The following is a 27,673-nucleotide window of genomic DNA, read 5'->3' as shown; positions in this document are numbered from 1 at the left end:
GGTGGCGCGAGGGGCACCCGGAGTCGGCCCCCACCCCCGGCTCTCGGGCCGTCCCCTCCTGGGCCGCGGGGCCGTCCCGCCGCCCACCCTCGGCCCGCCCGGCCCGCTCGGGCATCTGGCTGCTGCCCCTTCCTTCTGTTCCCATCAGACGCTGGTCTCTCTCTTTGCTGGTCCATCCCACCCCGGGCGGCCTCATTCCAGCCCGGAGTTCCCATTTCAGCCGCTGGCTCATCGTACTCCGGCCCGCGGCCTTCTCCGCCGGACCATCCCATCCCCGCCGGCCGGGCCGTGCCATCCTCTGCCATCGTTTCCTCCCATGTCCATACGGCCGCGCCTTCTCACGGAAGGCCCCCCCGGCCCTCTCTCGTGGTCCATTCTCTACCATCGGGCTATTCCATTGGCTCGCCCCATCCTTGGTCGTCCCATCGTGCCGTCTGCCCCCGGCTCGTCCGAGCTCGGCGTCCGGGCCGTCCCCCTTTGGTCGGTTCATTCTCATCTCATCCATTCCCATCGGCTGTCTCAGTCTTGGTCAGTGAGCCGTGCTTGTGTTCCACTGGACTTATTCCGGGCTCCGGCCTCAGCTTTCCCTTTATTGGCACTCGAGCTCCTCCCCAAGCGGGCGGTCCCAGAATAGCCCTCGCAGCAGTCGCTGACCAAGAGAGGCCCCCCTGCTCAGCGTCTGGGACAGCCCCCCCACCCCCGCGGGCTGAGACAGCCCCCCTCCACGGGCTGAGATAGCCCCCCCCGCGGGCTGAGACAGCCCCCCCCATGGGCTAAGACAGCCCCCCTCCACGGGCTGAGACAGCCCCCCTCCAGGGGCTGAGATAGCCCCCCCCGTGGGCTGAGACAGCCCCCCCACCTCCCCAGACAGCCTCCCCTGTGATAGGTGGGACCCTCCACCCTCCGCAGTCAGCCCACTCCCATTCGAGGCAGCTGTCAGGATGGAAGTTCGGTTCCCGGCTCTCAGAGCGGGCTCATTCTCAGCACTCTCACTAGATGGAAGTGCTCCCTCCCTAGTTCCCAGCGAGTGGGCCGCCCCTTCCCCGGCCCTTTGGCCAGCCAGAGCCCTTGTGCCAGCGGTGGGGAGCACCTCACTCTCCTGAGACGGTCCGCCCCGCCGCCCATAGTCTGCCCGCTGCCTTGGTGCCCCCCGGGCCGAAGGACCGAGCCTGAGCGGGTTTGTCATTGCTTCCCCCGCAGCCTGGCCAAGAGGAAGCCGGAGCCCTGAGCCGCCCACCCCTGCCCTTTCAGAGTCAGGCAGCCCGAGCCCAGCCCGGCCCGCTCTCCAGGAGAGCAACTTGGGCCTGGCACTTTGCAATTTCCACAGCCAGGCCTGGATGCTCTCCACTGGCTCGGGGCCTAGAAGCACCAATTTTAGTCTCCTGTGACTGAGAGGTTGTAAATTGGACTAATTTAGGATGTGATAGGAAACCCAAAATGAGGTCAGGGAGGAGGAGGAGGAGGAGGAGGAAGAAGCTGTAGTGTCAGGCCTCTGCCTCTGTCCTGCCCCAGGGAACTGCCGGACTACCTGGCCTGGCACTGTGCCTCTTATTGCCACTGGCTGGAGAGCTGAGGGCCTTGTCCAAGCTGGTAGCAGCCTGTTGCTGACAGCTCCTGGGTCCCCGAGGGCAGCAGGCTCTCTGCTGAGACTGTGTTTTGCTTTCTTCTCTCTCATTCTATTTCTCTTTTCTTTTGTTCTTGTTCTTGTTCTCTCTCTTTCTCTCTCTCTCTCTTTCTCTCTCGCTCTTTCGCCCAGAGGGGCAGCTTAACCATTGCCTTCCAGCCTTAATAGTTGGCCCTGGTTGGGGGTGGAGGGGAGGGGAAGGTGGAGCCTTGGCAACTGGCTGGTGAATGGGTATCCCTTAGGAGCGGAGGGGGAGGGGCTTCCCTTGGCCAAGTCCGAGGTCCCTGGGGTTGCCTCTGGCTCCCAGTCTTAGCCCAGGGAGATGAAAACTGAAGATCGAGGGACCAACGTTCCCCAAAACTTCCTGGACAGACCCTCATACTCAGGGTGATCAGGAAGCGGGAGGTTCTAGTCTCCTAGAGGCCCATGAGACGGGATGATAGAACTGGGAGGCTCCTAGAAGTGGACTATCAGAACCAGAAGGGTCCGTAGCATATCAGGGAAGAAGAACCACAGAACGCAGAACATTAGAGCTGAGAAGATGCCCAGAAAGTCAGAGCTGGAAGGGCTGTGGAGAACACATAACGTGAAGAGCTGGGAAGAACTTTGAACGTGAAGGCCGAGCTGGGAGGGACTCAGATCTAACCCGGGGAATGTACTGGAGCAGTGAGGAATCTCTGAGCTCACCTAGCTCAATATCCTCAATTAAAAAGGTGGAGACAGACCCAGAGATGAAGCTCGTAGGGCTGAGATAACTAACGGTATCTCTTCAGGGCCTTGTGGACCCCCCTTCCAGTTCCGTCCCACTGCCTCCCTTCTCACCAATAATGGCGGCGAGACTGTCTCTGTTCTCAAAGGAGACCTTTACACAGTCTTGCAGTCTGGGAGTCACAGGGAGGAGAGTGGGCAGGGGGACCCTTGTAAGGGCCTCGCACCTCTATGATCCCCCTCGTACGGCAAAGCTAACAAGTTTGGAGCGGGGAAAGTTCTTTTTTTTAAGTAACCCAAGCTCCAGAGGGGGGGTAACAGCAGATTCTGAGTGAGCGGGTCTGGCTCTGGGTGACCAGCCTAGGGCGCTGATGGAGATGTTCTTCCCGAGGTCTCCTGAAGCTCTAACATGGATCATGGGCTCGGCTTAGAATCACAAAGAATGAGTTCAAAATCTCGTGGCTCTGTTTCCCCTTCTGTAAAATGGGGAGATTGTACTAGTTGATCTCTGGAATCCTTCCCAGAGCGGAGTCTAACTCTTCACCCAAAGTGAGTGGAAATGGGTGGGATCTCGCGGCTGTTTTAGCGAGTGTGGTCCCCCGTGGGGCAGAGCGTCCTCCCAGGAGCCAGGGCGATAGGATTGAAGAGAAAAGGGCATTGAGAGGTCCGTCCCTGAGCCCCAGGAGGCTCAGCCAAGAGCCGGGGCAGATGCTTCTCCTGGACAGGAGGCAACGTTACACAGTGGTGAAGGGATTGTCTCCGGGGCAAACCTCCCCCGTATTCCCCTGAACCTCAGTTTCCTCTTTATGTGAAACGAGCTCCCGGGCCTGGACGGTTACCCAAGGGCCCTTCCTGCCGTGTTCCTGTGAGAAATCCAGAAATTGCAGGTTGTCCAGTTCGGGAGTGAGGAGGTGACCGCTCCCCCTGCACCCTACTGGCAGTCTCCCAGTGTGAGGAGCCCCTTCATCACGCAGCTGCCAAGGCGTCCCCATTACCCCAGGGAAGCCAGAGCTGGGGCTAGGAAGGGGGCCGGCCGGGAGGGAGGGGAGCCAAGCAGGGCGGGGGGCTTGGGAGGGCGGAGTGGCCTCGGAGGTGCGGCTTTGCAGCGAGCGGCCAGCGAGGCGCGGCGATGACCTGGGACGGAGGCCCGGAGAGGTCCAGCGGAGCGCGCCCTGCCCTGGGGCCTCCTGGTCGTGGTCCTGGCCTTTTTCTCCACTTTGATTCCTTCATCTGCTTCTCCTTTCTCTCCTCTCCTCCTCCTCCTGTGCCGCTGCCGGCCCCAAGTTTCGAGGATTCCACCTTGTCCACGGCCACTACTCTAGAGTATATCCCCAGCTCGGCGGGGGACCCGAAATGCCAGCGACCCCGCACCCTGCTCCGGCAGCAGAGCCTCCAGCAGCCACTGAGTCAGCACCAGAGGGGCCGGCAGCCCAGCCAGCCTACCACCAGCCAGAGCCTGGGGCAGCTCCAGGCCCACACGGGCCCGGCCCCGGCTGCCGCCAACCCCCGAGCTCATGGCCGGGGCCAGGCCCGCCAGGGCGCCGCGGCCGGTTCCAAGTACCGGGCGGCAGCCGGGGGCCGCGGCCGCGCCAACCCAGGCAGCTGGGACCACGTTGTGGGGCAGATTCGAAACCGAGGCTTGGACATGAAGTCCTTCCTGTAAGTCCTTCTCAAGGCCCGGCCCACCCCGTGCCCCCAGATCTCACCCCTCCCGCCCCATCCATCTTCCTTCCCCCGCTGGCTCCCACCACTCCCCTCCTCTGCTGTTCTCTTCCTCTCCGTCCCTTGGAGAGGTGACCCTGGGAGTCAGCTGTAGCTCCCTCCAGTGTAGGGTGGTCTAGGGCACAAGCCCAAAAGGGCGTTTTCTTCAGTGGAAGGATGCTGGCTGCCCTGCCCTGCCCTCCCTCCTCCCAGACTCTGCCCTCCACTCCAAGTCCATAGGAATGGATAGAGAACCTGACGAATCCCACCCAAGACCCCCACAGAGCTTCCCACCCTCCTGCCCGCTGTCTCCTCCTGACCCATCTCTGACCTATTACTTCCTTCCTTGTCCCAACCCAGCCTCTTTAGCAAAGGCTCTTTTCTCTTGCCCTGATCCCTTTCTTCACCCTCGGGATCCCCTTCCTCCCTCTTCCCACTTTCTTCCTCCTCTTATCCGCCCTTCCCTTTTCCAATCCTCGTCCCCATCGCTTTCCCGTCCTGGTTTTGTCCAGTAACCTGGACCCACCTCTCCCTCCTCTTCCTCCTCTAACATTTGCCTGCCCCCTTTCCCTGCCTTTATCCCCTTAGATCCCTTCCCCCCTCTCTGACTCCCTCTTCCCCATCTCCTTTCCTCTTCCCCTGACTCCTTCCCAAGCCCTTCCTCCCTGGTAGCCACCCTCACTTCCTTCCCTCAAAGTGACTCCCCGAGCCTAGAACCCTCTCATTCCAAGAGAGCGCGAGCCCTATGAGAGCAGGTGTGGGTCAGTGGCAGCTGCCCAGCCTCCCCTTGCCCCATTACAAATGCGGGGCCTCCCGCGGCCGCCCTCTGCGGGCTTGCCCACTCTGCTCTTCTGCCCCGCCCCGCCCCAGGTAAGAGCCTCCTTGGGAGTCTGAGCCCAGGGAGGAGGGACGGAGCCCGACTTGCAGCTCCCCCCACTCCGATGCAGGCGTCCTTTCTCCGTGTTTCATTCTGGGGACAGAGCAAGAAGAGTCGGCCCGCGCGAGAAGGGACGGCCTCCAACGATCAAGAGAATCTGGTTACTGGGGGAGATAGACCTGGACGGTGGAGAACGCGGGAGCTCCCAAGCGGCCTGACCCTCTGCCTCTTCCCCCCACCGGTCCAAGCTTCCCGGGAACGGGAGGATCCTCCAGCGGGCCTGGTGCCCATTCTGTTGGACAAGGACACCAGCGGACGGACATGGAGGGGCCCTGCCTCAGGTCTCACACTGTCTGTCCTTCCAGACCCAGAAGCCAGGATGGGATTTAATGCCCAAGAGGCGAGGTTCAAGCGTTTGGTTCACTGTCTTGCGCCAGGGGTAAAGGGCACCCCCAAACTGCTCAGAGAGAGAGGGATGGCATCCTAGTGAATCCAGCCCCCCAGAGATTGGAGGCAAGGCTCCAAGGTGACCCGCTGATGCCCAAGGAGAAGACATGGAAAGGTCCACCGCCACGCCTTAGGCTCTCCTTGGAGACGTCCGGCCGCTCCGGTTGGCGCCTGTTGGGGGGCTCCCCTGGAACCGTCACCACCAGCTGCTGATGGGGAGTGAGTCAACAGGATCAAAGGATAAAGAGAAGAACAATCGAATTCCGGCCACATTGATTAGCTGCCTGCTGGGTGCCAGGAGCTGGTTCCTGCCCTCAGAGAAGCTCCCGCACCCTGCTCTCCCTCCAGGTTCCTCTTCTGCTGAAACCCCAGATCTCGGAACGTTCTTTCCTCCGGTTCCTGAATATCCCAGCCTCACTGGGTGCAGCTGTTCCCCCACAACAAGCTGGCAAAGGATTGAGACCCAATGGGATCCACAGAGTTCAAGGCAGGTTTGACGGTGTGACTGTAGGACAGGGCAGAGCTTCTTAAAGTCACTCTTTTCTGGGCTTCAAGGCTTCTAAGCCACATACCCACTGGCCTTTCATGCCAGCCGCTGTCTACGTGGCCATCACGCTGCAGCTGCCCTCATTTTCCATTGGAAACTCCCAGACGCTGTGAATCCACGTTGTCTTAAAAATGCCCCTTCTCCAGCTCTCATCTCACCAAAGCCCAGTCCGCCATCATCACCGCCCCCGGTGAGCTCCCCAACCCCCGCTGGGACGACCTGAAGGCCCCCAGTCTCATCCCTGCAGAGATGGCCCCATTCCCAAATGACGCTCCCAATCCATCCGGGTCCTTATGTTCAAATCTCACTACGTGGAGAGCTGCTCAACCTCCTCCAGCTCTCGTATCAGCCCAGGGCCACAGAGGATCTGTTTGGTGGGTTTCACCATCCCACAGATCTTCATGCCCTCCCCCTCCCTCAGCACATCGGGGCAAAAAGCCCCGACCAGTAGTGAAGTCATAACTTTGAGACTTAGCCAGCTTTGGAACTCTGAGCAAGAACCTTTCCTCTCCTCATCTGTAAAATGGGGGTAGAGTCCTTGTACACACCGCCTCCCAGCACCGTTGGGAGCAAGCGGCTTTGTGAGCTCCAGAGTGCCAACGAAATAGGAACTGTTCTTACTATGCTACCACCAGTGGCCTCTAGCATCCCAGACCCCGTGATGTAGTTTGGGGGTGGAAGAGTCTTAGAAACCAAAGACCTGGCCCTAATCTTAAACTTAATCTGGGCTTCAATTTGTTTATCTCAAAATGAGGGTTTGGCCAAGATGACTTCTAGTCCAGGGCTCCTTCCTGCTTTAAATCCATGGCTCTACCTGAAGTATTTACCGCCCAGTCTTGTTGTGAGCACGTAAGCAAAACCATTCTGCACACCTTAAAACCCAATGCCGGTTATCGCTGTGACTTTTGTTGCAGCTCATGACAGAAATGGTAGCTTGAAATCAAGAGAGTTTGGACCCCGGCTCTGATGTTGTGCTGATTGTGTGACCATTGGCGGATCACGTTAGCTCCCTGAGTCTCATTTTGCTCACATATAAAATGGGTTTAGACCCATTTTCGAGCCATTAATTTAGAACTATTAGGAGTTCTGCCTGTTTATCTCATGAGATTGTTATAATCCTTAGGACAGCAGAGAAATATGAGCTACTATGATCATTATGACCTGGCTCAGAGACTCATTAATTTGACCAAAGATAAGAGAGGGACATTGCCCTTGATCGATTGGATCACAGACCTACTAAAATCCAATCAACTGTTAGCAAGCGTCTATTAAACATGTATTAAAGTGCTAGGAATACAAAGATAAATGTCCCTGCCCTTGAGGGGATTTACAATCTAGACGGGGGATGAACTGGCTGACCTCTGAGGGCCTACCTATGGTTTGCCTATCCTTTCTGAGCATCCTTCCCCTTCCATGGAGAGATTAGTGCTTCTTTGGCAAAATGGCGGAACCAGCGTCCTCCAACATGCTTTCTTTTCATTCAAGAACCATTTATTGAGTGTTTGCTATGTTCCGAGCTTGTCCTGAATGCCGTAGGAGATACCAAGTTTTTATAAGAAATAGTCTCTGCCCCAAGGCTCTCCCAGTCTCATGAGCGCACAAAATCTCAACACAGATAACATCTGACAAGGACATTAGAGACATCCAAGCAAAGCATAATGTCCAACGCCAAATTTTTCCCTCCTCCTCCCTCAATTCTGGAAAAAAAAAAGGAATTTCAACTACAATATTCTGGCTTCTGGAGGTTATAGTGTTCAGACCTGTGGGAGGTTGATGCTCATGGGGAAAGAGCCATTTGGCGTTCAAAGAGGGTCAGAGGAGCACCCGAAAATGCATTAAGTGAGGGGAAAACATGGTGGTGTTTTGTTTCTGGAAGCTGGATGGAATTTTACCAAGTCAAGAAGGGCAAAGAACAAAGGTGTGTGGGGGGGTAGATTTCAGGCTGACAGGAGTGTAGGAGGAATGTTGTTTCCCCCAAATTAGTGAAAATATCATCTAAGATGGCTGTCCCTCTCTACTGAGCAGGGATGGTACATTTCTACTCTTGGTGGGATCCATCTTTATTTCTGACAACCCTCGTAGGGCTGTTAGTCCCCCACCTTCTCCATTGCCATATCCTTCAGTCCTAAGGCTGTTGGCTTCTACCTCTACTCTTTCTGGCCCTTTTTAGATCTTTCCCACCACCTAAAAAATAAGCATTTCTTTAAAAGAAATAATTTATTTATTTTAAAATTATTTTGTTTTAATTTTTTTCCAATTTCATGGGAAAATAATTTTTAATATTTTCAAAAAAAAATTAGTTCCAAATTCTTTCTCCCTCTTTTTTAAGAAATCAAACAATTTACTATCAATTATATAGGTATAGTCATGCAGCTCCTAAGACATAAGTATTATTATTATCATCATTCTACAATTACGTGTAGCATTTTGTACCATTCAAAGTGCTTTAATGGTCTCATTTTTAGCGATAATAATTCATATTTCTTTAGATCAGGGATTCTTAACTTTTTAATATACCATGGGCAATGTGGTGAAATCTTGTCATGATAAGGTTTTAAAATGCATAAAGTAAAACACATAGGATGACAAAGGAATTGTCTTGAAATTAGCACAGCCCCTGGCACGTAGTAGGTGTTTATTGACTTGTAAATTTTATGAAATTATTTTTAAATGAGTCCATAGACTTTCAAATCAAGTTAAGAAACCCGGCTCTGATGCTCTCCGTCTTTCACCTTCTGAGAAGCCCAACAAGACTGGCTATCCTTCACAAAGCAAACCTAGCCAATTCGTATGCTGTTAGGCAAGAGGAAGAAGTAGCTGGCCACTGACCTTACCTTTGTGCTGTGGGCTGTTTGACCAGCATCTGATCGGGCTTCTGGATACCTTAATAGAGTCGGGAGGCTTTGTACCTCCTTTCTAGTTTTTGTTCATAATTAATCCATCCTCAAAAATATCCTTGTTCTCTGCATCATCCATTGGACCAGTCCATCCCCTTGTGTATACTGATGTCCTTTGAGGACTTCTTGAGCCAAGCACTGGTTTTCCTACTTGGCAACATCCATTACAACTTTCACCCTCTCCAAGTCTCCTTCACAATTCAAGATCTTGGATCGTAATGAATGATCCCTGGACTACCACGAAATCATTCCTCCTGCCCTCAGATTCTTCACCTCATCTCAAGGAGAAATCTTTAAATGGCGTCTTGCTAGAAGAGATTTCCTGTCTGCTTTGGAGGGGCCCCATCACCAAACTGAAGATCTCAAAGGTCTAACCCCTGAAGCATTTGGATGATCCTGACCCAGAGGAGCGTCTTAGCTCAGAAGCTGTGTTTCTGGAAAAAGAGAAAAGAGAGACAGTGTTGGCTTATGCCAAGTCTTTCCTTGAATCCGGCCCAAGCTACTTGGAGATAGCTCAAAGAGACATTCCTCCAAAACCCAAGGATCTAGAGGGCCCAGATCTTGTCTGCTTGCCCCCTAAGGCTACATTAGTGGTATCATAATGCCCAGAATGGAGGTAATTAGATTACCAAAGATAGAACTGGTCATACCATTTCAGTAAGAACATCCTGCCTTCCAAGAGAAATTCTAACCAGTTCAGTTGGATTCAACAAATGATTGAATTGGTCAGCGGGCAAACCTAGAGTCGATAATCCCCCTGCATGCTGTTCTGGTCAGACCACATCTGGAGCACTGTGTTCAGATTTTGGGGAGACATTAAAACAAACGAATGAGTACATCGGAGGGTGGCCAGGATTTTGAGGGCCCTGGAGACCAGGATGTTCAAGGATGGAATGAAGAAAGTAGGAACGTTAAGCCCAAGAGTGGAAAAGACAGGATTGCTCTCTGCAAGTATCCAAAGGGCAGTTCCATGGAAGAATCGGCTCTGTTCTTAGTGCCCAAGTCCACAGCGGTGAGGAGGAGACAGCATATTGGTGCAGGAGAAAGATGTTAGAGCTCTGCCTGTTGCTCCTTGTGTAAACTTGGGCAAGTTATCCCACCTGTAAGATGAAGGGAGTGAAACCCGTGACCTCTGATCTGATGAGTTTCAGAAGCCAAATCCAGCCTCATTCTTAATAATTAAAAGGGTCCAAAAAGTGGAGATTTCTGCCCCGCTTACCAGAGTGCTTCCAATGAGCTGGACGACCATGTGTTGGGTACGTCCTCGAGGCTGATTCCAGTTTGGGTCCAGGCCGGACTGGACGCTCTCTGTTTTTAAGAGGTGGGATGCTGGGCCAGGATGTTCAGGGTCATTAACCCTCCCCAGCTACGGGGAGTGGAAACTCTGAAGGAGGCCCAGAGACCAGAATCACTCCCAGGCCTGTGGTCCCCCAGTCCCCGAGGTTCCCATCAGGTGCTCCAAGAACCTTCTCCCGCGCCCTCTTCTCCCCTCCCCTTTTGCCCCTTGCCCCATGAGGATGAGCTTTGGGGTCTGGGCCATGGACACCTCTTCTCCTCTCCCTCCCATTCTCTCCTCCTACGGCTATTGACAATGCTGGGTGTGTTTTGTTCCTTCCTCCAAAGTTGGTTTCTTATGCTTTTTTCCTCTCTCTTTTTTCTCCCTTCTCTCCTTCCTCCCCTTCTCGCTCGCTCGCTGCCTCGGGGCCTCCTCGTCTTGCTGCCTGGCTGGCGGGCTGGCGGGCTGCCCCCCTCCTGGGCAGGGAAGGCCGGATGGTGGTGCTATCCTTGGTCTTAGGGCTCTCGGAACAGGATGACTTTGCCAATATCCCTGACCTGCAAAATCCAGGACCTCAACAGAACCAGAGCGCTCAGGGGGACAAGAGGTATGAGCAAAGGCGAGGCCCCTCCGGCCACAGCAGGAGGAGGAGGCGCAGAGAGGGTTCCCCAGCCCCAGCCCGGACAGGGCTGGAGGAAGAGGAGGAGGAAGAGGCCCCGCCTGCTGGGGCCTCTCACTGCCAGCTTGGGGAGGGGGGTGGAGGAGGCCCCGTCCTCCCTCCACCCCAGCTGGATGTCTTCCAATCTCGGCACCACCTCGGTGATGCTCTCTCCGGCCTGAGGCCCTCAGACCATCCTGGGACCAATCTGGATCACACCTGCTCCCCTAGGCTCTCCCCTGCCTCCTACTTCCCTGGGAAGGGGGCGGCCCCAGCTCTGCCCCCTTCCATCTTCCCGTTCAGCTCCCCCCTGCTGCCTACATCTTTCATCTCTGCCTGCCACTCCTTGGAAATCCCTGTTTCTCTGGTGGTTGGTGGATAGGGAGATGTTAGGGAAGGGCATATGAGCCCGAACTCCCTCATCTCCCACCCCAACCTCCTTCTGGCCTTTGGGGTTCCCTGAACTCGGGGAGCTTCACCCTACCCCTCCTTCAGGGGAAGCCTAGAAAATGAGGTGACAGTCAGGGGAATCTGAGGGCTCTGGGAAAGATTAGTGGGGGAGGGCTTACCACTGGGAGGGGCAAGGGAAAAGGTCACTAATAGCTGGTGGGGAGAGGTGGCAGAAGCACCAAAGGGCCGCAGCTCAGGATGAAGACAAGGGAGGGCTTGTGGAAAGAGGCTAGTCAGGACAGCCATTGCCAGAGGCTCAATATGAAGGATGTAGAGCTCTCCAAACTGGCCCCCCGGGGACTCTCTGGAAAGCCGTACAAGGAGCAGCTGGGACCCAGAACCTTTGGGGGAACAGCATCTGGGAGAGAGGAGGGGCAAGCTGCAGGAGGGAGGTAAACTCTACACAGCCCTGGCCTGAGGTCTGAAGCTGTTGGATGCTCCCTAACCTGTGGCCTGAGGTCCAGAGCTGCCAAATGCCCCCATAAGCCTTGACCTGAAGTTCAGCACTGGGGATAGCTCCCTAAGCTCTGCCAGGGTCCAGAGATGTTGAATGCCCACCATAAGCCTTGACCTGAAGTTCAGCACTGGGGATAGCTCCCTAAGCTCTGCCAGGGTCCAGAGATGTTGAATGCCCACCATAAGCCTTGACCTGAAGTTCAGCACTAGGGATAGCTCCCTAAGCTTTGGCCTGAGGTACAGAGATGCTGAATGCCCACCATAAGCCTTGGCTTGAGTTCTAGAGCTGTGAATACCCCCCAAACCCTGACTTGCTATCCAGAGCTGCCAAATGTCCCCAAGCTTTGATCTGAACTCCAGAGCTGCCCATACCCCTTTAAGCTTTGGTCTCAGGTCCAGAGCTGCCCATAGCCCCCTAAGCTTTGGCCTGGGCCCAGAGCTGCCCACAGTTCCCTACACTTTGGCTTGGATCCAGAGCTTCCCATAGCTCATTAATCTTTGGTCTGAACTCCAGAGCTGCCCATAGCCCCCTAAGTTTTGGCCTGGGCCCAGAGCTGCCCATAGCTCGTTAATCTTTGGTCTGAATTCCAGAGCTGCCCATAGCCCCCTAAGCTTTGGCCTGGGTCCAGAGCTGCCAAATATCCCCACTCTGGGGACCTCATTCAGCTCGGCCTTCTGGATTGCTCCTGGACCCAACTACTTGTCAGAGGAGGGGAGACCCAGTGGAAAGAGCATGAAATTTAGAATTAAGTACCAGCTCTAGTTCCAAATTTGCTTTCCTGCCACTTTTCCCCTAAATAACCATTTCCCACTTAACCCAGTAAACATCCATCCATGGGAAGGGAACAAGCCTTAAGTACCTACATGTGCCAGGCCCCCTCCCCAAGGCCTGCATATATGCAGCAGTTCCTGCCCTCAGCAAGCTTACGTGCTGCTGGGGAAATATAACGTGCATTTGCTTCCTCGGGCCTCAGTTTCCTTCTCTGTAAGTAAGATGAGGGAGCCAGGCCAGATAACGGTTCAGCTCGCTTCCAGCAGTCTGGGACTCGGAGAAGCAAGGCCCTGAGCAGAATGCCGGTCATCTTGGCTAATTCCGCTTCTCGTCACACTAATGAGAGATGCAGGGCCTGGGCCCCGGGCTGCCAGCTTGGCGCAGCTTGCACGCCAGGCGGAGGGGGGATGGGGCTGGCTTGCCCAGGGAGAAGTCCTTGGGGAATAGGAAGCGATTACGAGCTGGGGGGACCTTGGCAGCCAGGCCCTGCATCCCTCCAGCTGGGTGCCATACTGCTGCCCCCTGGTTCTCCTGGCCAGACCTGGTGGCTGCATCGTCTGGGCCGTCTCCAGCCGGAAGGGGCTGCATGTCGGGGGGGCCGACAGGGACGGGAGGGAGAGGGGAGTCAGACTGATTTCCTTTGGCTCGTGGCATGCTTTGGCCCCGTCCCAGCACGCCCAACGGGACTCCAGGATGCCGGCCCCCCTCTTGCCCATGGGCATTCCATCCGGGTCTCACCCCCCACCACTTCCATGGCCCTACCAGAGATGCCCCCTTGTCCTTCCTGGCTAGAGCCTTGACACCTGGAGGTGGGAGAGCCAGGGATCTGGGAGGGGAGAAAGGTGGGAGAGAAGGCTGGAACCCTTCCGGGAGCCGCAAAAACAAGGTGTGAAGCGTGAGGGAGCAGATGTAGGCTGGAAACAAGATTTCACATTACCCATGTGCTAATTAGCTGGCACCATTTTCACCCACAGCCTATTTTTACCTCCTTGTTACTTGGCTTTCACACCATACGCATCCCATCTGATCTTTCCATCAGCTTGGCCCCCCGTCCTTTCCACCAGACACCGGCAAAGGGGGGGTGGGGTCAGAGCCTCCTGAACGGCCCCAGGAGGACCCTCGTTCCCATCTTCCTCCATCCCATTTCTCCCTCCCTAGTGGGGGTGACCGCCTGCCACCGAGCTTTCATCTCTGCTCCTTAGCCTGGGGTCCTTGACGGGCCCCTACCCCGCCACGGGGTGAATTTCCTCCTTCCCGTTAGAGCTGCCACCAGCCCCCCTTTCCACAGAACCTTAAAGCTCCCAACAAGGAGAGCAGCTCCTGCCTCCCTCTGTCCCCATGGACCCTAGATTTTGTCTCCATCAGGAGGATTGCAGCCCGAGCTCCTGGGGCCTGCCCTGATGGCCACTACAGGGTGGGCGTCCAGGCCCAACTCCCGGGGCATCAGCTGTCCTGATGGGCACTACAGGGTGGGCAGAGAGCCCAGGCCCAGCTCATAGGGCATCAGCTGTCCTGATGGGCCCTACAGGATGGGTAGAGAGCCCAGGCCCAGCTCCTGGGGCATTAGCTGCCCTGATAGGGCACTATGGGTGGGCAGAGAGCTCAGCTTTCCACTTTGGAAGAGGCTGACACAGCGCTACCAAATCTCAGGAAGGTGGCAAGCTTCCTTATGATTGGCACAGTAGGGTCTCAAACTTCTTCCATCTGCTCAGGCCCCTTTAATCTTCAGCCCTGTAAGAGGCAGGATGACAGACCGGAAACAGGGCTGTCCTTGGAGCCCAAGGACAAGGGTTCTAATGTTGAACCTTGACTCTTGGAAGCCTCGGTTTCCTGATCTGTAAAACACTGACTTACAAAGCACCTTATACCCACTGTGTGCATGGTGCAGTGAAAAGAATCCCGAGTTCAGGTCCCAGCTTTGTCATTCGGTCCATGCATGAATCTGAGCTTCCCTTGGGCTCTGGATTCCAGTTTTTCTGGGTGTGAGATGACCAAGGGCTCCAGGATCCAGCCCTAAATCCCACCCAGCCCTGAGTCCCTGACTCTATACGATCATTCCCAGGCCCACAGTTTAGGTCGCCTGAGGGCAGGGGATCTAAGTGACCGTTAGGGTCCGGTCCAGCTCCAAAGCTATGACAGAACTTCCCTTTGTCCTCCCCAAGCTGAGTACCAGCAGTCCCCAGTTTTCCAGAGGAAACAGAGTCCAGGAGGAGCTGTCCAGCTAGCACCGCTGGGCCCGGGTGCCCGGCTCCCTGCCTTCCCAGGGGCCCGGGCTGGTCTGGGAGATTGTCCTGGAGCCCTGCCAGCCCCGCCTCCGAGCGCTCGTGGGAACCCTGTTGCGGCCTCCTCCGGCCCATCTGGCCCGGCTCGGGCCCTCCGGACGGGTGTCTGCCCCTCGGGGAGGGGCGGCCCTGCCACCCGTCTGGGCCCAGCATCTGTCTCCCATCATTGTTGGAGAAAACAATTAGTCTGCTCCGGATGGCAACAGGCTCATAAAGCAGGTCTCCCCGGAGACCAGGAGGCCATGTGCGGGGGTGGCAGGAGGAGGCTGCCCCGGGGTCCCAAGAGCTGGGCCAGCCTGGCTAAGGAAGCCTTCCCAGCTGCTCCCTCTAGCTCTCTCCTCTGTAAAAGGGGGGGCCGGACCCAGCAATCCCCAAACTTCGTCCAGCTTCCGGTCTGGCTCTGCGGCCGGGGTCAGTGACCTGGCCCCTGGAGCCTTCCTTCCCCAGCCGGGGCCCTTTGAATGGCAGCAGCGGTCCCCGTGACCTCTGAGGGGGGCCTCTCGGCTGCCCCCATGGAGCCCCTGCACCCCATCTCTCTGGCTGGGCCCCTGCAGCCTCATCACTCACCGCCCTCATTTCTCGATCTCCATCTCACCCTCAGCCCTTCAGCTGTATCTTTTCACACTCATCCCCTCGGGGATCCAGATGGTTTCAGCCGGAGCCCCCGTTTGGGGGAAGGGAGGGAGGGGGCTCCTCCCATCGCTCTCCTCGCTCAAGACTCTGCCGTGTCGTCCCGTCCCCGGTGTGTGCTCCCCCTCCTCTCTGCCTCTCCTCCTGGCCATCGCCGCTCCACCTTGTCCGCCCCGGTGGCCCCCGCCCCCAAAGTCTCGTGCCCGCTTTTTCTCTGACTAACCTCTCTCTGTCTCTTCTCTCCTCCTCCCATCTGCTCCTCACAGGGGACCGACCCCCAGCCAGTGCCTGGGGCCTCTCCGCTGACTGTCGCCCCCCTGTCTGTCTGCCCCCCGTTCTCTCCTCTCTGTCCTGTGGCCCCTGACAGCTTCGGGGCCCATCTCTCTCCCAGGCTGCTTTGCAGCTGCGCTGCCGCTCTGGTGTTGCCCAAGAACTCCACGTTTTCCATACCTTCAGCCGTCAATCTCTCTCTCTCTTTCTCTCTCTCTCTCACTCTCTCTCTCTCTCTCTCTCCTCCTGTCCCGCTCTATTTTTAACCTGACTTTACCTCTCCAGCTATTTCAGTCTCCTCCTTCCTCTCTGTGCCCGTGTCTGCATGAGCACGTGCCTCCGTGTGCGTGTCCGTGTCCTCTCTGGCAGGGGCGCTGGGAGCAGGGCTGGGGGGGAGGGGGCTGCTGAGTCTGCCAGGCGGAGATCAGGGGTGTCTCTGTGTGTGCACACACATGTGTGTGCACACGTGTGTGTATGTATGTGTGCACAAGTATGTACGTGTGTGTCCGTGTCCTCTCTGGCAGGGGCGCTGGGAGCAGGGCTGGGGGGGGAGGGGGCTGCTGAGTCTGCCAGGCAGAGATCAGGGGTGCCTCTGTGTGTATGTGTGTGCACACGTATGTGCGTTGCACACTGTGTGAGTGTATATGTCCATCTCCTCCCTGGCAGGGGCACTGGGAGCAAGGCTGGGGGGGAAGGGGAGAAATAGGGGCTGCTGAGTCTGCCAGACTGAAATCAGGTGTGCCTCTGTGTGTATGTTTAGTCCACACGTTTGTATGTGTGTACATGTGCACACATGTGTGAGTGTGTGTGTCCATCTCTCTGACAGGGGAGTTGGGAGCACTGCTGGGGGTGGTCTGAGGGGAAAGGGGAGAGACGGGGGGGGCCTGCTGAGTCTGCCTGGCAGAGTTCAGGTGTGCCTCTGTGTGTATACGTGTGCATACGTATGTGTATATGCATGCATGTATGTGCGTGTGTCCTGGTTGGGGGAAGAGGATGACAAGAGGATGACAAGCAGTTGAGCTGCTGAGTTTGCCAGGCTGAGTCCAGGCATGTTTGTGTGTGTGTGCACGTGTGTGAGCGTGTGTGTCCCAGTTGGGGGAAGAGGGCGAGAGACAGTCAAGCTGCTGAATTTGCTGGGCTAAGCCCAGGTGTGTTTCTCTGTGTGCATGTGTGTGTGCACTTGTGCACATGAGTGTGTCCTGATTGGGGAAGAGGGCGGGAGGCAGTTGAGCTGCTGAGTTTGCCGGGCTGAGCCCCGGCGTGTTTCTCTGTGTGCATGTGTGCACATGCGTGTATGTGTACACGTGTACGTGTGTGCACTTATGCGCATGAATGTGTCCCTGTCGGGGAAGAGGGCGGGAGGCGGTTGAGCTGCTGAGTTTGCCGGGCTGAGCCCAGGCGTGCCTCTGGGTGCGTGTGCACACGCATGTGCATGCATGTGTGCCGTGCATGTGTACACGTGTGTGTGCACTCGCCCGGATCCCCCTGCTTCCACCCCGCCCCCGTTTCATGGCGTCCCCGCCCCCCAATCCCAGCTGGCCCGTGGCTACCCCGCCGGCGGGATGGCCGTGCGCCCGTGCCGGTCCCTCCCTGGCTGCCGCGGGGTCTGCGTGTGCTCCGTGTGTGCGCCTGGCCCCTTCCTCGTCCCCGGCCGCCCCCCACCCACCCACCCCCGGCCCCCGGCGTGTCCGCATGCCTGACCGGGCGCCCGCCTGTGCTTGCTGCTGGGCTCCGCTGGCTTGTGTCCGACCCGTGTGTCCCAGGGCCGGGCCGGCGGCGCCCCCGCCATCCCCTCCGAGCCCGTCCTCGGCTTCGTGCTCCCGGTCTCCATCCCGCGTCCCCGCCTGCTCCCGCCTCCCCCCCGGGATGTTCCAGCCTGGTCCCCGCCCATCCACGGTCCCTCTCCGCTGAGGGGTGAAGGGGGCCCAGGTTCAGCCGCCAGCCGGCCGGGGAGTAGCCAGGCAGCCTCCCCAAAGGACGTGGTGTCCCCCGCCCTAGGCTGGTGGAGGGCAACTGCCCCGAGGAGGCCGGCGAGCCAGACTCGGGGCCTCTCATAGGAGCCCCCGGAGCGTCCACCTTGAGACACCTTTCCCATGGATGGGAGGTAACGAGACAGGGACCTTCAGACCCTCAAGGATTCGGAGATGGGGGGGCCCTCGCCGGAGCGCGGCTGCCTCGTGCCGGAGAGCAAGGGGGGCTTAGGAGACCCTGGGACGTAGAGCCCCCACCTCGGTGCCTTCAGTTTTTGGGGGGCGGGCCGGAGGGAGCCTCCTCAGGCCCTCGCCACCAGCCCCTCCTGCCCCGCCCCCGAGGGCCAGGTCGGCGCCGAGCCTAATGCCCTGGCAGCTGTGCCCTGACTCCGCTCCCGCCAGCCTGAGCAAACACAGGTGGGGGCCGCTGGGTGACAGACGGCCGGGCGTGTTTGTACAGGGTAATGGTGCGAGTCGTGACCCGGGAGCTCCCAGCTGGGCCTCCCCGCAGCCGGGTGGGCCTGGGAAACTAATGGAAGGGGAGGGTCCTGGGAGGGGGAAGGAGGAAGGAGAGGCCTGGAGGGGCGGGGACACTCCTAGAAGAAGCCCCGAGAGGGGCGGGGACACTCCCAGGAGGAAGGGTCCGGGAGGGGCGGGGACACTCCCAGGAGGAAGGGTCCGGGAGGGGCGGGGACACTCCCAGGAGGAAGGGTCGGGGAGGGCGGGAGCTGGGAAAGCTAGCACCAGGGAGAGCCTTTCTCTAAGGAGCCTGGGCCCCGGGGGGAGTCCTCAGTGAGCCCAGACGGCCCATTGGAAAGAGCAGAGGGAGACTGAGCCTCGAGGATTAGCCCGGGGCCAAAACGGCACCAGGGGAATGAGGGAGGAGGGGCGTCCCTGGGGACAGGCAGGAAGCCAGTGGGTGGCCGTGGGGAGAACGCAGCCCCCTGGATGGGCTTCTAGCCGTGTCCTGACACGGTGGGACCGCAAGTGAGCGTCCGGGGGGCGGAAGAAGCCGGAACGCCGACCCGCAGCCGGGGTACGGCCCAGGGCCTTCGGGCTCTCAGCGGGGAGCGGGGCCCCGCCCAGCTGGTGTCCGGCCCGAGCCGGCCTCCGGCCAGATGCTCATTCAGACTCTCTTCCTAGGTTGCCAGCAGGCGGGAAGGCGGTGAATACGGCCCCCGTCCCGGGTCAAACCCCTCACGATGAGTCCGACCGGCGCACGGAACCACGGTCTTCTGTATCGGACCTTGTCAACTCCCTCACCAGCGAGATGCTCATGGTGAGGAGGGAGGGGGAAAGGGGGGTCTGTCTGGGAGGTGGGACTTCACTGGGACTGCTGGGAAAGAGATCTGGGCTTCCCGCCCGATCACCCCTTCGAGTTAACGGCACAGTCCTAAACCGCCCTACTGTGTGCATTCCTAAAGGAGGGCTGAACCGCACCTACTGTGTGCATTCCCTCGGATCGGAGGCCCCGATTCACACATCACTGTCAGCAAAGCAGTACATTATCTTATTGGATCCTCCCCCAAAACCTCTAGGGGAAGTGCTGTTACTATAACCAGTTTACAGATGAGGAAACTGAGGCAAGTACATTAAGCGATCTGTTCAAAGTGAACGACTAAGTGTTGGGAGTGAGATTTGAATCCGGTCTTTGCGACTCCCAGGTCTGGCACTCTGCCCACTGTACCTCATTTGATCTTGGGATCTTTATGGAACAAGAGGCAGTTGAGTCCATGCCTTCTCAGACCTACTGTGCGTTCCTCCGGTTCCTAACGAGGCTGAGATTGGTCATGGTAGGGGAGGGTAGATAGGATGTGGCAGAAGTTCCCCCCGGGGGAGCTAAACCAGTATTTGTTTCAGGAGTGAAAGAGATTTGACTTCCAGGCTTCTCTCTGCCACCAAACTAGTTGAGCCGCTCTGAGACTCAGTTTCCTCATTTGTCAAGGAGAGATTACAGTGCCCCCCTCCCTCCCAGCCTAGTGGGGTACTCGGGGAGATCAAATGGGAGCACAGAAGGAAAGCTCTCTGAGATCAAAGAGATCCCTGTTATCACAGAGGAAGAGACTGATCAGGTAGGAGGAGAAAGGGCCAGAGACTCTCCCAATTGCAAGGTCACCTCGGGGGTCTCCCTTTGGTTTTATTCAGCCTTTCCCTCACAACTAAGGAAGCAAGGACTACGGCGGGGGAGAAGGGGCGGCTATGGCCTGGGAGAAGGGGGCAGCTACGGTGGGGGAGAAGGGCCCTAAGGTCCTAAGGCTCTCCTGAGCCTGAGCTAGCAGAGACAGGGGCCTTTGGGACCTGACCTCCCCATCAGGTCTGCTGCGAGAAAGAGCCTCTTGGGAGGAGTGGGTCTGTCTGGGACGGGGGATCTCTGACTGAAGCACACCTCCAAGGGATTGTGGGATGGGATAGAACATTGGCTAGCAGAGGGGGACGGGCTCTCAAAGACCCAATCCAACCCTCATGTCACAGTGGGGAAACTGAGCCCTCACATCCCAAGGGAGCACAGATGGCTCCCAAGTCCAGCACTTTCCACTGTGCCGCTGCTCGGAGCGGGACTGAGGCCCCAGCTCTACCCCTTGTTAGCCAAAAGACTCGGGTTCCTCCTCTGTAAAACACAAGCTTCGGACCAGATGAGTTCTCAGCTCTGACATTCCCTGTTCCCTGTTCCGGGGTCTCATGGACTCCTCCATTGCACATAGGTGCCTTCCAGCTCGGACATTCTGTCACATCATGTGGCTCCCCCTGGTGGTGTAAATCTGTCATCTGTCCATCAGGACCCTCTCATCCGCTAGACTCCTCTGGTCCCAGAGGGCCCCGAAGTGGCTGCCCTAACTCACACTTGTAGGGTGCTCTGTGGTGGATCGTCAGAGGGAGGGAGTTCAGAGGGATAAGTATTACTATTCCCATTTTCCAAATGGGGAAACTGAGGCTGAGGAAAGGGAAATGGCTTGCCTGAGGTCACTGAATTCCTAAATAGCTAAAGCAGGGCTTGAAGGCAGATCCCAAGGCCGGCAGCCACTGCCCTCTGGGGAGCAGAAGGTAATTCTGGGATTGCGCTGAATTCCTCCTCCGGGCTAGGGGGAATCCCTGAGGTTGGCAAAGAGGCTGCTGTCATCGGCCTCATGCTATAGATGAAGGCACTGAAAGTGCCCAGGGAGTGTCTCAGCCCCTGGGGACTCAGGCTGTCCCTGGCACAGCAGCCTCCCTCTCCAGCCATCCTGGGGAGGAGGGAAGGGAAGCCAGGACCATGAGGGAAACTGCAGCAGCCCCATAGATAGGGGAAACTGAGGCTCCCGCCCCGAGCCCGATGGAATGGAGCTGGCTCCGGAAGCCAAAGGGGGAGCAGATCGCGGCCCTGGCTCCTCAGCTCCAGCTGCCCTTTGGCAGCTTCTCTCCCAAGACCAGTCCAGCTCTGCTCTCCTTCCCAGGCTCCCCGGGTCTGACTCCCAGAGACCTTTCCCGTGGCTTCTCTGTCTGTCCCCTTTGGGCACCTCGCCCGCTTCCAAGTCCAGTTCCTTGTCTCTCGGGGTCTGTCCCCTGATCTCCCACCATTTCTGCTTCTCTGTCTCCTCATCTCCCCCCATTTCTGCTTCTCCATCTCCTGATCTCCCCCCATTTCTCCTTCCATCTCCTGATCTCCCCCCATTTCTGCTTCTCCATCTCCTAATCTCCCCCCATTTCTTCTTCTGTCCCCTGATCTCCCCCCATTTCTGCTTCTGTCCCCTGATCTCCCCCCATTTCTGCTTCTATCCCCTGATCTCCCCCCATTTCTGCTTCTGTCTCCTCATCTCCCCCCATTTCTGCTTCTCCATCTCCTAATCTCCCCCCATTTCTTCTTCTGTCCCCTGATCTCCTCCATTTCTGCTTCTGTCCCCTCATCTCCCCCATTTCTGCTTCTCCGTCTCCTGATCTCCCCCCATTTCTGCTTCTGTCCCCTGATCTCCCTCCATTTCTGTTTCTGCTCACATCTAATTCCCATGATCTTTCCCAGCATCCTTCACCCTCTCCTCACGTCCCCGAGTGCCCTCTCAATCGCCGGGTCCCCATAAGGCCGGGCTCAGGGAGGCCCGGCCCTGGCACACAGCTGCCTCTGGAGCACTGTCCAATGGAGGTACAAAGGCAGTGGGAGGCGGGAAGCCAGAATCGCCCCATCTTCTGGTTTCCGGGGAGGAGGAGGAGAGCAGAGTGGAATCAGCCAGAGATAGACCAGGTCATTAGCACTAATAACAAGGTTCAAGGCAGCAGTCAAGGGAGGGATAATTGCTCCCAGCTTCTTTGCTCCCATCTGCCACTCAGTGGTCAGAGGCAGAGACCCAGGGATGAATCAGGACTTTGCCGCTTACCGCCTCTTCAAAGGCAGCATGACATTGTGACAAGGGCACCGGATTCAAATCCTACCTCAGACACTAAATGTGTGACCCTGAACAAGTCCCTTTGTTGCTACCTGCCTCAGTTTCCCCATCTGCAAAAATAGCTGCTAAGTTCCCTTCTGGCTCGATATCTGCAGGGCAAGCTTGTTCAGGTCTTTCTGCTACCTCTTTGTGCTTCATTCCCTTATTTCTGGGCTTCATTTCCCCATCTGCAGATGGAAGGACTGGATTCTTTCTGAGGTTCCCCCAAGCTCTACTCTCCTGTGACATTTACTGAGCCTGACATTTACTGAGAGAGAGCTTACAAGGGTTCTCCTCGCAGCAGCCCTGCGATGGAGGCAGTACAAATGTTATTATCCTCTTTTTACAGATGGGGAAACTGAGGCACAGAGCAGCTAAGAACATCACCAGATAGCCACTTAAATGTGGGAACCAGGAGTTCAGTCCAGGTCCCTTGGCTCCCAATGTGGTATTCATTCCCCCAAGAGGTTCCTTCCCCTCTCCAAAGCTCCAGAACCAGTTTCCTTAATTCAGATTGGGGAGGTTCCTGCCTCGATGTCTGTGAACCTATGGGTGGATAGGTTTGTGTTCCTTGAGTATTCGGCCCCCTGTATTTCAGTGGAATTGGTTTCCTTTGGCATCCTCTGTACTTTGTGTGCCGACGGGCATTATTCTGAGAGAGCTCCCCCAGACGCCCCAAAAGTTGAAGGAGCCCTAACCTAAAGGCTCTTGGGAGATCCCTCCCAGAGAGAGCACTAGATCTGGAAGGAGGAAGACCCAGCTTCTCTTCCTGCCTCAGGCTTGCCCCCATCCTGCATCCTAGTTTCTGGGAAATGGGGACGGTAAGAGCAGCTATTTTGGGGGTTTCACAGCCTCCAGTGAGCTAACGGCCCGAAAGCCCTTCCCGCTGTCCCTGGGCTCTGAGAAGCCAGCCTAGAAGGTGAGACTTCTGGGAATCTGGGCTCGAGCGATGCTGGGGAGGAGGTCTGCCCCCCTTCTTCAGGGGTCAGCCTCGCTTCAGAGACAGGCGAGAGGACCGGCTTCCTTTGATATTTATTTGATGAAGCCTTCTGAAGGAGAAGGGTCTCAGGCTGCCTGTCCCCCCGGGGCTCCAGTGGGGGCTGCCCAGCTAGGTTGCCATGGTTACGGCTCCGCTGTGCCATCCCAGATCTGGTTAATGAGGGCTCGGGGCTGTGGCAGTGCGTGCGAAGCCTGGTGAGAAGCCTGCGAGAGGCCCAGGAGCGCCACCAGCCCAGATCCCTGCACGCAGGCCCACAAAGGGGGCGGCGAGCACTTGGCTCTGGACACCCCGTTTGGGGGAGTACGTCCAGGATTGATTACAAGCAGGGAGAGGAGGGAAGCAGGAGGAGGAGGAGGAGCCTGGTGAGCCTGGTTTAGGAGAGGTTTAAGGGGGAGGGGGTGGAAGGCGAGACCACCACGTTCCTACATCTCAAGGATGGTTGTGGGGAAGGGGGCCCCCCCGGGATCAGGAGCCAGGGGTACTGAGGCAGCTTGGAAAGCCCAGGGGCCAACTTGCTGCCAACGTAGAACGGGCACAGAGCTGGGGGTTGCCGAGGCAAAACACTTCATCCGGAGCAGGAAGTCCTTCCCCTCTCCCCCCATTTTTCTAGTAATCCTGGGAGCCTGATGCAGTTTCTGACATGATTACGAGAAGGGGTCCTCAAGCTTTGCCAAGAGGGGCCTGGAGCTCCGGGGGTCCCCTCCCCCCATGGCCCAAATGAGGCTCCAGCATGTCTCCCTGACTCACCTGGGTTCCACCCAAGCCCACCACATTGGGCCCCCAGGCCAGGAGTAGCAGCTGGCAGAGGTGGAGCCGGGTCAGGAGGCTTAGGATCCCCCCTAGTCTTTATTCGCCCAGGGATTTCCTAAGTCCCTCGGCCATTCTGGGCTTCTGCGGGAGGAGGAAAGGCCCTGGACTTGGTCAAAGCTCTGGCTTCTTGGGACCTCAGTCTCCTCATCTGTAGAATGGAGATAATGCTTGTGTCACTTGCTTCAAAAGTCCTCAAATCAAACCAGCAAGGACTTCTTAAATGCCTGCTGTGTGCTTGGTGCCGGGGGCCAGGAAAGGCAAATCTGGGCATTCCCAGGCCGAGGTGGGGGGTTGCATGCAGAGGACTGGGCCCAAGGGACACAGAAGTGGGCTAGTTCGGGACCCACAGAGATGAGGGGAACTAGCAGGGGTTCTTATGGGAAGTAAGCACTTTGTAAACCAAGGAGTGGAGGCAGACCACACTGCCCCGATGGGGCTGCTTTCTCTGGCCCCCTTCATGGTAACAAGAAAGGATCCCCTCCCTCCTACCCTGCTCCACCCCCAGAATAGGCCCCTTAGTATAGCAGAAGCCACGTGGTACCCTCCCCCAGGACCACAGGGAAGGCATCGGACGGGTAAGGGCTTGGCTTGACGACCCCGGGGTGTCCGTCTCTCCCGCCTCAGCTGTCCCCGGGCTCGGAGGACGACGAAGCCCACGAAGGCTGCAGCCAGGAGAACCTGGGCCGGATCCAGTTCAGCGTGGGCTACAACTTCCAAGAGTCCACCCTCACCGTGAAGATCATGAAAGCCCAGGAGCTGCCAGCCAAGGACTTCAGCGGCACCAGCGACCCCTTCGTCAAGATCTACCTGCTCCCCGACAAGAAGCACAAGCTGGAGACCAAGGTCAAGAGGAAGAACCTGAACCCCCACTGGAACGAGACCTTCCTCTTTGAAGGTGAGGCCGCGCCCTCCTCGGGGGCCTGAGGAAATGGGACTCTGACTTTGGGAAGTTACAGGACCCGTGAGTCAGGGTGGAGGGCCAAGGCTCAGGTCTGGGTTCACTCCCCAGCTTTCTCATCTGTATAATGGGAGCACAGATGGGAATCTGCATGATGGGAAATTGAATGGGAATAAAAACAGCAGGAGATTTTAAATACCTTCTACACAGCTTATATTTTGCTAGATGAAACTTAGAGTTTAGGCAAGACGGAATCTTATCCTTCCTGAGAAAGGATAAAAAAGGGGAAACACATCTGCTGTTTTCAGATGACTTTGACAGAAGAATTATAGAGTCTGTAGAGAAATGATCCCTCCACTCATGAAGCTCCGAGTCTAGAACAGGGGGAAACTCATTTGTTAAGCACGTCCTGTGCCTTCGAAATATTACAAAATAAATGAAAATTCAACACAATCTAGGTAATAGGAATATGGGGTTTTCGAAGGCACTCTGGCACTGAGATGGCCACTTTCATGGCCCTCCAACCGTACAGGACCCTAAGGAGAGCCAACCCAAGTAGCACCAGAAGGGGTAGCCCAGGAAGGACTTCCAGGAAGGGAAGAAGGGAGAGGTTCCAGCTGATGGAGCTGGACCAGAGGGTTAACAGGCAAGAGGGAGAGTCCATTTGAGGCACAGAGATTTTTTTGGGGGGGAAGGTGATGGTTGTGCTGAGAGCACCCTGTAGAGCTTAGGGGGCAATAAGGAGGGAGGTCGTTAATTTTTGAGCCCTCTCCTCCTTTGCCGCGTGTAGCCTGGAAACACTCAGCGAAGACTTCATGGTGAAGGGGGACCTTTGGGGCACTTCAGGCCCCAGGAAGGAGAAAATGGGGTACACAGTCTGTTATTGATCCCTGTACTAGTGGAAGGACTAGTCTGAAGGGCAGGTGACCATTTGACTTTGGGCTTCTCCCCCCTGGGGCCGGACAGACCTTCACTGGGACGTGGGGCTGTGGGTTGTGACCACTACACCTCGGAACTGGCCTGCGGGAAGGAGTCTGGACTTGGTTCCAGTTGACACCTAAAGACCCTTTATGAGGCTGGGCTTTGCTCCAAAATGGGTGGAGGTTTCTGGGACCAGAGAGAGGCTCCGTGTGGCCTGAGGGAGGCCTGAGGGGCCTTGGGCAGGCTCACACAACTCACCTCAGGTCATCAGGATGAACTGCATAAGAAAAATTTAGTTAAGGGCAGTTTGGGACAAAGGAATCCCAGAAATGGGTCCATGCTGGGGAGTTGAAAGTTTGATGATGTGGAAAAGAAAGGAGTGTCGTGCCAGGGAGAGTTCTGGAATGAGAAGGGGCACGTCTTGCTTTGCTACTCCCTAGCTGTGACGCTCTGGGCCTGACTCAGTTTCCTCATCTGCAGAATGCTGCACTTGGGTTAGTTGGGTGGGTCCTAGGCAGGGAAGGGGAGGAGGGGGACAGCACATTCACCCTTCCCGCCCACCTGACTGAGCTTGGGGTGGGGTGGGGCTGGTTGCTGGCTCTCTCCCTCCCCCCAATCTGAGCTTCCTCCCCGGGGCTCCCCTAAGGAAGACTGTGGAGGTGGAGATGTGGAGTCGGGAGAGAACCCCTTGAAGGCCGTGCTCCTGATCCCGGAGCTCCGTCTCTCCCTCCGCCCCCCCTTCTGTGCCCTGACCCACATTCTCCCCTTCTCTGCATCCAGGAGACCACGACATTCAGCCCATCATAAGAGGCCTCGGCCGAGTGAGAAAGGGAACAAAGGGGAAATGAGCCCGCAGCTCCAGGCACACGTTTCCCGACTCCCTGGTAGCAAAGTCATGAAATGCTCGGCCGAGAGCAGAAGTGGGGGAAGGGCAGGGGAGGGGCACATCTGGGCTTGATGAAAGAAGCAGCATCCTAGGGTGAGGTGACGCCAGAAAAGGGGATGAGTTCCCTGGCACTGGAGGTATCCAATCTTTGGCAGGTAGGCTGTGGGAGGGAGAGCTTCCCGGTTGACCTTCACATTTGTGCCTTCCACAAGCGTATGTAACGAAAGATGTTGGCAGGATGTCCAGTTAGAACGGGGACGCTCAGGACGGAGACAGGAGTGGGATGTGTTGATAGGGGAAGTCTCCGGATGGAGGCTGGATGAGCCTCCTGTGGCCACAGTCCCTTCTGGTTCTCAGTCAGCCCCTTCTGGTTCTCAGTCAGTCCCTTCTGGTTTTCAGGCCCTTCTGGTTCCCAGGTCCTTCTGGTTCTCGTCAGTCTCTTCTGGTTCTAAATCCCTTCTGGTTGTCAGCTTCTTCTGGTTCTCAGTCCCTTCTGGTTGTCAGCTTCTTCTGGTTCTCAATCTCTTATGGTTCTAAGTCCCTTCTGGTTCTCAGTCCCTTCTGGTTCCCAGGCCCTTCTAGTTGTCAGTTTCTTCTGGTTCTTAGTCTCTTATGGTTCTCAGTCCCTTCACTCCCTTCTGGTTCTCAGTCCCTTCTGGTTCTCAGTCAGCCCCTTCTGGTTCTCAGTCAGCCCCTTCTGGTTCCAAGTCCCTTCTGGTTGTCAGTTTCTTCTGGTTCTCAGTCTCTTATGGTTCTCAGCCCCTTCTGGTTCTCAGTCAGCCCCTTCTGATTCTCAGCCCCTTCTGGTTCTCAGTCAGTCCCTTCTGGTTCTAAGTCCCTTCTGGTTCTCAGTCCGTTCTGGTTCTCAGTCCCTTCTGGTTCTCAGTCAGTCCCTTCTGGTTTTTAGTCCCTTCTGGTTCTCAGTCCCTTCTGGTTCTATCAGCCCCTTCTGGTTCTCAGTCAGTCCCTTCTAGTTCTCAGTCCCTTCCGGTTCTAAGTCCCTTCCAGTTCTAAGTCCCTTCTGGTTCTCAGTCAGTCCCTTCTGGTTCTCAGGCCCTTCTGCTTCTCAGTCCCTTCTGGTTCTCAGTCCTTTCTGGTTCTCAGTCCCTTCTAGTTCTCAGTCCCTTCCAGTTCTAAGGCCCTTCTGCTTCTCAGGCCCTTCTGCTTCTCAGTCCTTTCTGGTTCTCAGTCCCTTCTAG

At 56.9% G+C, this 27,673-nt stretch overlaps 1 protein-coding gene across 6 annotated transcripts in view; it reads left to right on the top strand.

The window, feature by feature from the left end:
* The window catches only part of SYT7 (synaptotagmin 7), an 88,336-nt gene that overhangs the window by 51,606 nt on the left and 9,057 nt on the right, over nt 1-27,673 (top strand). For 4 of the 6 annotated variants that reach the window (XM_051966375.1, XM_051966374.1, XM_051966378.1 and 1 more), the window contains 4 exons: nt 3,617-3,991; nt 10,562-10,684; nt 18,709-18,844; nt 24,394-24,664. In XM_051966375.1, coding sequence (XP_051822335.1) covers nt 3,617-3,991; nt 10,562-10,684; nt 18,709-18,844; nt 24,394-24,664 — 905 coding nt within the window. The remainder of the gene's footprint in view (nt 1-3,616; nt 3,992-10,561; nt 10,685-18,708; nt 18,845-24,393; nt 24,665-27,673) is intronic. The other 2 variants (XM_051966379.1, XM_051966380.1) reach the window with 1 other exon arrangement.

Source organism: Antechinus flavipes, chromosome 6 (genome assembly GCF_016432865.1).
Source record: "Antechinus flavipes isolate AdamAnt ecotype Samford, QLD, Australia chromosome 6, AdamAnt_v2, whole genome shotgun sequence".
NCBI lineage: Eukaryota > Metazoa > Chordata > Mammalia > Dasyuromorphia > Dasyuridae > Antechinus > Antechinus flavipes.
The sequence above is the reverse complement of the archived record's forward strand: the minus strand, read 5'-3'. Positions and strand labels throughout refer to the sequence as shown.